The sequence below is a fragment of the Schistocerca americana genome, chromosome 1 (assembly GCF_021461395.2).
Source record: "Schistocerca americana isolate TAMUIC-IGC-003095 chromosome 1, iqSchAmer2.1, whole genome shotgun sequence".
NCBI classification, from domain to species: domain Eukaryota; kingdom Metazoa; phylum Arthropoda; class Insecta; order Orthoptera; family Acrididae; genus Schistocerca; species Schistocerca americana.
The window spans coordinates 107,691,706-107,702,278 of record NC_060119.1 but is presented as its reverse complement, the minus strand read 5'-3'; the positions used below and the strand labels follow the sequence as shown (position 1 = coordinate 107,702,278).

Genomic DNA, 10,573 nt, shown 5'->3' with positions numbered 1-10,573 from the left:
ATGTCCACATAGTACTAGAGACAGAAAGTTGGCTGAAACCAGATGTAAACAGTAATGAAATTCTAAACTCAGATTAGAATGTATACCACAGAGACAGGCTGTACAGTGAATTGGGAGGTGTGTTTATAGTGATAAGAAGTGCAATAGTATTGAAGGAAATTGATGGAGATCTGAAATGTGAAATAATTTGGGTGAAGGTTACAGTTAAAGCAGGCTCAGACGTGGTAATTGGATGTCAATATAGGCCCCCTGGCTCAGCAGCTGTTGTGACGAGTACCTGAAGGATAATTTGGAAAATATTTTGAGTAGATTTCCCCACCAAGTAATAGTTCTGGGTGGAGATTTTAATTTGCCAGATATACACCGGGAGATTCAAACGTTCATAACGGGTGGCAGGGACAAAGAATCCAGTGAAATTTTTTTGAATGCTTTATCTGAAAACTACCTTGAGCAGTTAAACAGAAAACCGACTCGTGGCGATAACATATTAGACCTTCTGGTGACAAGCAGACCCAAACTATTTGAAACAGTTAATGCAGAACAGGGAATCAGCAATCATAAAGCAGTTACTGCATCGATGATTTCAGGCGTAAATAGAAATATTAAAAAAGGTAGGAAGATTTTTCTGTTTAGCAAAAGTGACTAAAAGCAGATTTCAGAGTACCTGACAGCTCAACACAAAAGCTTAGTCTCAAGTACAGTGTTGAGGATCAGTGGACAAAGATCAAAACCATTGTACAATATGCATTAGATGAGTATGTGCCAAGCAAGATCGTAAGAGATGGAAAAGAGTCACCGCGGTACAACAACTGAGTTAGAAAACTGCTGCGGAAGCAAAGGGAACTTCACAGCAAACATAAACATAGCCAAAGCCTTGCAGACAAACAAAAATTACGCAAAGCGAAATGTAGTGTGAAGAGGGCTATGCGAGAGGCATTCAATGAATTCGAAAGTAAAGTTCTATGTACTGACTTGGCAGAAAATCCTAAGAATTGGTCTTATGTCAAAGCGGTAGGTGGATCAAAACAAAATGTCCAGACACTCTGTGACCAAAATGGTACTGAAACAGAGGATGACAGACTAAAGGCCGAAATACTATATGTCTTTTTCCAAAGCTGTTTCACAGAGAAAGACTGCACTGTAGTTCCTTCTCTAGATTGTCACACAGATGACAAAATGGTAGATATCGAAATAGACGACAAAGGGATAGAGAAACAGTTAAAATCGCTCAAAAGAGGAAAGGCCGCTGGACCTGATGGGATACCAGTTCGATTTTACACAGAGTATGCAAAGGAACTTGCCCCCCCCCCCCCCCCTCTTGCAGCGGTGTACCGTAGGTCTCTAGAAGAGCGTAGCGTTCCAAAGGATTGGAAAAGGGCACAGGTCATCCCCATTTTCAAGAAGGGACGTCAAACAGATGTGCAGAACTATAGACCTATATCTCTAACGTCGATCAGTTGTAGAATTTTGGAACACGTATTATGTTCGAGTATAATGACTTTTCTGGAGACTAGAAATCTACTCTGTAGGAATCAGCATGGGTTTTGAAAAAGACGATCGTGTGAAACCCAGCTCGCGCTATTCATCCATGAGACCCAGAGGCCCATAGACACGGGTTCCCAGGTAGATGCCGTGTTTCTTGACTTCCGCAAGGCATTTGATACAGTTCCCCACAGTCGTTTAATGAACAAAGTAAGAGCATATGGACTATCAGACTAATTGTGTGATTGGATTGAAGAGTTCCTAGGTAACAGAATGCAGCATGTCATTCTCAATGGAGAGAAGTCTTCCGAAGCAAGAGTGATTTCAGGTGTGCCACAGGGGAGTGTCGTAGGACCGTTGCCATTCACAATATACATAAATGAGCTTGTGGATGACGTCGGAAGTTCACTGAGGCTTTTTGCGGATGATGCTGTGGTATATCGAGAGGTTGTAACAATGGCAAATTGTTCTGAAATGCAGGAGAATCTACAGTGAATTGACGCATGGTGCAGGGAATGGCAATTGAATCTCAATGTAGACAAGTGTAATGTGCTGCGAATACATAGAAAGAAAGATCCCTTATCATTTAGATACAATATAGCAGGTCAGCAAATGGAAGCAGTTAATTCTATAAATTATCTGGGAGTAGGCATTAGGAGTGATTTAAAATGGAATTCTCATATAAAGTTGATCGCCGGTAAAGCAGATGCCAGACTGAGATTCGTTGGAAGAATCCTAAGGAAATGCAATCCAAAAACAAAGGAAGTAAGTTACAGTATGCTTGTTCGCCCACTGCTTGAATACTGGTCAGCAGTGTGGGATCCGTACCAGATAGGGTTGATAGAAGAGATAGAGAAGATCCAACAGAGAGCAGTGCGCTTCATTACAGGATCATTTAGCAATCGCGAAAGCGTTACGGAGATGATAGATAAACTCCAGTGGAAGACTCTGCAGGAGAACGCTCAGTAGCTCGATACAGGCTTTTGTTGAAGTTTCGAGAACATACCTTCACCGAGGAGTCAAGCAGTATATTGCTCCCTCCTACGTATATCTTGTGAAGAGACCATGAGGATAAAATCAGAGAGATTAGAGCCCACACAGAGGCATACCGACAATCCTTCTTTCCACAAGCAATATGAGACTGGAATAGAAGGGAGAACCAATAGAGGTGCTAAAGGTACCCTCCGCTACACACCGTCAGGTGGCTTGCGGAATATGGATGTAAATGTAGATGTAGAAGCCGAGAGGACGTGTAGCAGAGTAGCAGCAGCGCTTGTTTGATAAACTGTAAATTAATTTAATTTTTGTTTTATGTTCACGCACTTCTGCAAAGAAGTGAAATGTACATGTGTATTATACTATGTAGACTAGTGGTTAGAAAATTAATCGTAGTTTTTATTTTTGTGTAAGTCTTGTGAATATCTTTGCGTAGGGCGGCTTCCTAGTGTAAATTTTCCTGTTCCCAGAAACTCCGTCACGTCACTAAGTTTTAATTTTGTGCTAGTAGACAGCACACAGTTCAGATCAGTGCATTCTAGTTTGAATATTTATATCATGCAGTAACTTTTCGGCAAACAGGATTTCCAATAACAGGTATCTGTAAATACATCAACTTCAGTAGAGATATTTATTTGTGTTTAGTAGCTTGTGGTCTCCAAGTACAGCGAGAAATCTGCACAGCAACTTTTAGTGTTACTTTATTATTCTTTGGTATATGTTCAGACTCAGTAGCGCCATTTGAAACCTTATATCTGTTTTATACAGTACGATATGGCTAGGGACTGCGCTTGTTGTGAGCGGACACGAGGAGAGTTGGTTGCTGTCCATAAACAGCTGTAAACTGCGTTGGCTACCGTCGACAAGCTTCTAGCTAATGCTCAAAGTTGCGGTGATGTCAGGGCGTCTGTGACGAGACCTGCGACTTCTTTGGTGCCAGTGGAATCCTCTGGTGACCCAGACTTCACTGCTGCTTCTTATACACAACATCTGACCGGGCCGTCCTCACTCCAGAGTGGGGGGCAGACAGTGTTGGGTTCACATGTCACTGGGCAGAAGGCAAAAGAGGGAGCAGACCATGCAACTGGCTCCCTATGTCTTAGCAACAGGTACGAGGTGCTCACCTTTCTTGATGATACCTCTGAGCCAGCACATGATGCCTCTCCTGTTGGGCCAGCAGTCGATTTTCCTGCCCAGTCTGGACAAGTACAGAGGGTGGTTATGCTAGTCATTGGGAGCTCCAGTGTTAGGCAGGTGATGGAGCCCCTCAGGGAGATTGCAGGTTAGATGGGAAAGAATTCCAGTGTGCATTCGGGAGGTCTCATCTGTGATGTGGAGGAGTCCCTGCTGGTGGCTGTCGAGCGCACTGGGTGTAACTGGCTGCATGTAGTGGCACATGTTGGCACAAATGACGCCTGCTGCCTGGGTTCTGAGGCCATCCTCGGCTACTTTCGGTGGCTGGCTGATTTAGTGAAGGCAAGTAGCAATGCACGCGGGGTGCAGGCTAAGCTGTCTATTTGTTGCATCGTACCCAGGGTTGATCGCGGTCCTCTGGTCTGGAGCAGAGTGGAACGTCTAAGCCAGAGGCTCAGACGACTCTGCGATGGTATCAGATGCAAATTTCTCGACCTCTGCTATTGGGTGCAGAATTGTAGGGTTCCCCTTAATAGGCCAGGCGTGCACTACATGCAGGAAGCAGCTACTAGTGTAACAGAGTACATGTGGCATGCACATGGGGCTTTTTTAGGTTAGAGAACCCCTCCCTTGGGATCAAAGATGATTTGCCTGTTAAATCAGCCACAGCGACCTCAGAGAATGTTGGTCCTCGCAGATCAGAGATAGAAAAGATTAATATGATTTTAGCAAACTGCAGGAGCATCCAAGAAAAAGTCCCAGAATTAGTATTGCTTACTGAAGGTTATAAAGCACAGATAGTATTGGGAACGGACAGCTGGTTGAAACTAGACGTCAATGACAACGAAATCCTAAGTTCAGATTGGCAGCATATTTATTTCTGTTAAAAATTCGATAAATTCTAGCTAGGTTATCATGGATTCCGAATATGAATTAATCTTGGTGAAATTAAATATCAAAGAACGGTCAAAAATGGCGATCAGATGCTTTTATAGACCACCTGGGTCAGGATCTGTAGTTGTAGAGTGCTTCAGACAGAACTTGCAGAATATCATAAGTAATTTTCCTGACCATGCCATTGTAATACGGGTGACTTCAACTTGCCAGGTATAGATTGGAAGTGGCATGCCATCAAAACTGGTGCCAGAGACAGGGAATCATGTGACATTGTTCTGGATGTCTTGTCCGAAAATTACCTTGAGCAGATAGAGAATCAACTCATGAGGGTAACATCTTAGGCCTCCTGGCGACAAACAGACCTGAACTTATCGAATCAGTTAGCGCAGAGGAAGGCATCAGTGATCATAAGGCTGTGACAGCATCTATGACGACGGGTCTTACAAGAAATGTTAAGAAAGGTAGGAAGATATATTTGCTCTGCAAGGGTGACAGGATACAAATTTCAGAATATCTCAGCAGTTAGCATCAAATATTTGGTAATGAGGACAAAGATGTGGAGAACAAAGAACAAATGGAAAAAATTCAAAACCATTGTTCAGTATGCCCTAGACAAGTACGTTCTGAGTAAGGTTTTAAGGGATGGGAAAGATCCACCATGGTTTAATAGCTGTGTTAGAAAAGCGCTATGTAAACAAAGAGCACTTCATCTGAGATTCAAGAGAAGTAAAAACCTAGCTAACAAACAAAAGCTGAATGAAGTGAAAATGAATGTAAGGAGAGCAATGAGAGAAGTGTTCAATGATTTTGAAAGTAAGACGTTGTCAACTGACCTGAGTAAAAACCCTAAGAGATTTTGGTCATAGGTAAAATCAGTGAGTGGGTCAAAATCATCTATTCATTCTCTCAGCGAACACACCGGCACCAAAACAGAAGGTAACAGAGAGAAGGCTGAAATACTGAATTCAGTCTTCCAAAGTTGTTTCACCATGGAAGATCGTAACACTGTCCCTCCTTTCAATTGTTGTGCAAACATTAAAATGGCAGATATTGAGATAACCGATCACAGAATTGGAAATCAGCTACAACTGCTTAGTAGCGGAAAGGCTTCAGGTGCGGATGAGATACCTATAAGATTCTATAAAGATTATGCAAAAGAACTTGCTCCCCTTCTAACAGTAATTTATCATAGATCGCTTGAGCAATGAAAGGTAGCTAATGACTGGAAAAATACGCAGGCCATTCCCATTTTTAAGAAAGGCTGTTAGACAGATTCACACAATTATAGACCTATATCTTTGACATCAATCTGTTGTAGAATTATGGAGCATGTTTTATGCTCAAGAATTATGACTTTTTTGGAAAATGAACATCTCCTTTATAAAAATCAACATGGATTCCGCAAACAGAGATCCTGCGAAACTCAGCTCGCTCTGTTCCTCCATGAGATCCACAACGCAGTGGACAATGGCGCTCAAGTTGATGCTGTGTTCCTTGATTTCAGTAAGGCATTTGACACCATGTCGTATTGCTGTTTAATGAAAAAAATACAAGCTTATGGAGTATTGGAGCAGACTTGCAATTGGATTCAAGACTTCCTTGCAGATAGAACTCAACATTTAGCTCTTAACGGAACTAAATTTACAGATGTAAATGTAATATCCCGAGTACCACAAGGAAGTGTGATAGGACTGTTGGTGTTTACAATATGTATAAATGATCTAATAGAAAGTGACAGATGCTCTTTAAGGCTATTCACAGATGATGCAGTTGTCTATACGAAAGTAACAATGCCAGAAAACAGAATTTGCAGAACGACCTGCAGAGAACTGATGAATCGTGCAGGCTCTGGCAGTTGGCTCTGAACGTAAATAAATGTAACATATTGCGCATACATAGGAAAAGAAATCCACTACTGTACATCTACACTATTGATGACAAACAGCTGGAGACAGCATCTGCCATAAAATATCTAGGTGTAACTACCCAGAGCGACCGACCTTAACTGGAGTGACAATATAAAACAATAGTGGGAAAAGCAGACACCAGACTCAGATTCATCAAAAGAATCTTAAGGAAGTGTAACTCACCCATGAAAGAAGTGGCTTATAAGGCACTTGTTCGCTCGATTGTTGAGTATTGTTCATCTAACTGGCATCCCCATCAGGTGGGACTGATAGAGATAGAGAAGCTCCAACAAAGAGCAGCACATTTTGTCACAGGATCGTTTAGCTGGCGAAAGAGCGTTACGGAAATACTAAACAAACTCCACTGGCAGATGTTACAAGAGAGACGTTGTGCATCACGGAGAGATTTACTATTGAAATTTTGGGACAACACTTTTCAGGAGGAGTTGGACAACATATTACTTCCCCCACATACATCTCGCATATTGGCCATGAGGAGAAAATTCGAGAAATTAGAGCCTATACAGAGGCTTACCAACAATCATTCTTCCCATGCACTATTTGCTAGTTGAACAGGGCTGGAGCAATCAGATAGTAGTACTGAAAGTACCCTTCGCCACATGCCATTAGAGCATGATGTAAATCTAGATGTGGAACACAACTCATGAAACATAGATGTTAGGCAGTGGGTAGACATTTAGAAAAGTCCAGTTAACAACTGAATTTTGGTCAAAGCCCAAAAATAAGCTGATGTGATGATGTGTGTGTGTGTGTGTGTGTGTGTGTGTGTGTGTGTGTGTGTGAAGTCATCTCAGATCTAAAATTTGGATGACATCATATGAAGTAGAGAGCACATTAAAGATTTATTTTTTTCATGATGAATATGATTTCAAACACAGAGGAGCATTTAATCATTGTCTTATTTCCAGTGCTCAACTGATATAGATTTCAATAGCTTTAGTGTGGTTGTAAAATGAAGTATTGCAGTATGTACTTAAAACTCTGTTAATAGGTAATTGTTAACAGTGACCAGTTGCAAGAAATTTTATTACTTATTTCTGCAGAGATGATTAAGCAAGGATTTCTTAGATCCACAGAAATGCATGTCAGCTTTCTCCAGTAGATATCAATAAATTTTTGCCCTTTTTAATAGTAAGTATGTTTCTGTGTGGTCCCTTTGTTTCAGCAGTGTTTTTATACCAGAGCATGTTACTGTACTTGATATGTTCCGAGGAGCCAAATGTTATGTTCTTGTTGCCAATAATAAATGGTGTGGTAGGTGACCAGAGGATCTATTGCAGTAGGAATCTGGTCAGACAAGCAAAACATTAGTTGGCACGAGTGCACTTTAAATAAATACATTGTGCTCATTTTGTGGGTCGAGAAATGCTACGTTGTTGACGAGGGCCAACTATCAGCAACTCGGTGTAACATTTGGCACCAACTAACAACATTGAAGTACTCTCAGGTAGCAGACGAGTGCCCACGTTCCTGCCATATATAATGCCATCATCTTCAGTGGTTGGTGGCCTGCAGGTTCTTTATTGGTGGTGATATTCCAAGTGCCGCTCGCGCTGCCCATAGAAATATTCGAGGCTCCGGCTTCAGCAGTACTGATAGGCTATGATACTACAATATTATTGATTTATTTGAACCAATGCTTTAGTAAACCCTGCCTCCCCTCTCCTCTCCTCACTTAGTCTATATCTGAGTTGTAAAGCATCAGATATCACTGCAGAATAAGATATGAAAGTCTTACAGATCTTTCATGACTGAGCGTAATTACAATGGCTGTAGGTTTCAATACAGTGCTAATAAAGGATTTTTATTTTTGTGGAACACTGTTTTCATTTATCATAGTTTATTATCAGGAAATTAAATAATAACATTAACTTTTTCTAACAATTTATTTCAATACCAGAAGTACAAAAGTCATATTAACATGCAGTTAAAATTAAATATTACCTTAATTTTTTAAAGTAATATGAATATACAGGATAATAAATTGTAACAATTACCAGTAACTGTTTATGCCATGGGAAAGATTTGTACTGTGCTCCTTTGATTTTTCTTCATTAAATTCTAATACATTGGTAGTAGCAGTGACGACATAGTAGCAGCAGCAGGAGTAGTAGGTATAATAATAATAATAATAATAATAATAATAATAATAATGTATTTAATGGTGGATAACCAAGTTTGTAAAGTTATACATTCCACCAGTACAGAACTTATTATAAAATCCTAGAAGGAAGATATTTTCTTATTGTTAAAGAAACACTGTATAAGATTAGATAATGTGTGAGCTTGGACATAGAGCATTTGAAGTGATACCTCCTGGTAGAATTTACTGATTCCATAAATTAGTCTATCATTATACATGAATCACATTGGAACAAGGAAAGAGCTAACCAGCTACAAAAGCTCCCTAAAAGATCCAAAAGCCAGATATAATATAAAATCTGGCATGTGTAGCAAGTTGGTACAACGCTAGTATACTCATATTGGGTGCAATAGCTACTCATAAATAAAGCTATATTATTGAGTTAAATATGCCATTGAATATAATATTGGGCTTAGATAGTTAATAAATTATTTTTGTGCTAATTAAATAAATGCAAGAGCAGCTGCATTAAATTCATTTGTCATAAATAACAAAAGGACTGAAGATGGCTTTTTAACATATTGGCTGTTTGTGGACTTGTAATATGAGTCATAGGAAATGTGTTCAATCTAAGCAGCTATCAAATTGTAGTAACCAGCAAAAAATGTTTTCTATTTGTTTCTCAGGAAACTGGATAAGTGGTAGCACTAATTTCCAAGTTTCAGTGAGGTGTATCTTAGGCCACGTGAACACTGGCATGATTAATTGTGCTGTGTCGTGCACAGTTGTTGATTACGCAAGATTGTATGTAGTGCACTGTTCATGGACATGAGTGGCTGGCAAGCTGGGTGTGACCAATTTTGTGGGTGCAACACAAATGTGATAGGAGAAATATGTAATTTAAGAAATTTACAATATGGTCACTGTGTTTCCCTAGGGAACATGGGTTGTCTGTGTACAGTTGTTTATCTTTCACTGTTTTATCTGCCTTTTTTTATAGAACTTAACACTGAAGCAACTATTAAGAAAGTGAGACAATCAGTAACATTTTTTTAAAACAATAATTAAATAAATCTGACAATTCTATTTCAGTTATTTGATTTTCAGCTCTATTGGTAAGTCAGAGATCTGTGTCCTTGGTAATTTTAATTCTCACTTTTAACATTCATGCAATATCTAATGTGTGAGATTACAGTTAATCTCAAAAAATACTAGAATCTATAGTTGTCCACATAGTTAGTTCCTCCTCTGTCTAAAAAACTTAATAGTGGCAACATACAATGATATCACTATATGAGGTAGTATTTATAATATCACACTTCAGTGCCTTCGTTAGAAGCAAGGTCATTCCACACAGTGACTGGTATAGCTCTCAGCAGCACTTGTTGCTTCCCAGTATTGGGGCTTTGCAGTGAGCTATTGAGAGGGGCAACGACATCAGAAGTAGGTTGCCTTCTTGACTGACACAGTGCTCCTCCCAGGCAGCAAGCAGTCAGAAGAATTACCTGGACAAGAAACAAAGCCATTATACAGTTGGATCATTACAGACAAGTAGATTCTGATAGCTAATAAATATAAATATAAATGGAAAATAAATGCTTTTGGTAGGATTTAATATCAAATACAGGGAAACAGAGAAACACTAATTACAGATGCCAGCAAAAATATGCATAATGCTATATTAAATGGAACATTACCATCAGAGCTCTGATACCAGTGCAAAGCGGCATCAAAACTTTCTTAACAACTGCTTTTTTTTGTTATACAAGTCAGTCTGTACATCATGTCTGCAATTCTTAAAACAAACTAATTTCCAACAATTTTATTTTTGAACATGATCGATATGAGTTATGACTGTCAATTTATGTATGAATTGTGATTGAAATTTAGATGGAGTGTCATTTTTCAAGCACACATATAACTGGATCTTATTTAATTGCAGAAGAAATGATTATTATTGCTGAAAGAAAAAAAAGTGATGTTTGAAATCTGACACATATTGCTTTGTTTGGTGGTGGAATTAAAAATTCTGTCATTGTAGGACACTTAAATA

General features: G+C 39.5%; 1 protein-coding gene across 1 annotated transcript in view; it reads right to left on the bottom strand.

Annotated features, from left to right (window-relative positions):
* Nucleotides 1-8,364: 8,364 nt before the first annotated feature.
* The window catches only part of LOC124603351 (extracellular matrix organizing protein FRAS1-like), a 218,419-nt gene continuing 216,210 nt past the window's right edge, over nucleotides 8,365-10,573 (bottom strand). The window contains exon 18 of the mRNA XM_047136392.1: nucleotides 8,365-10,025. Within this exon, the coding sequence (XP_046992348.1) occupies nucleotides 9,834-10,025 (192 nt within the window). The 3' untranslated portion in view covers nucleotides 8,365-9,833. The remainder of the gene's footprint in view (nucleotides 10,026-10,573) is intronic.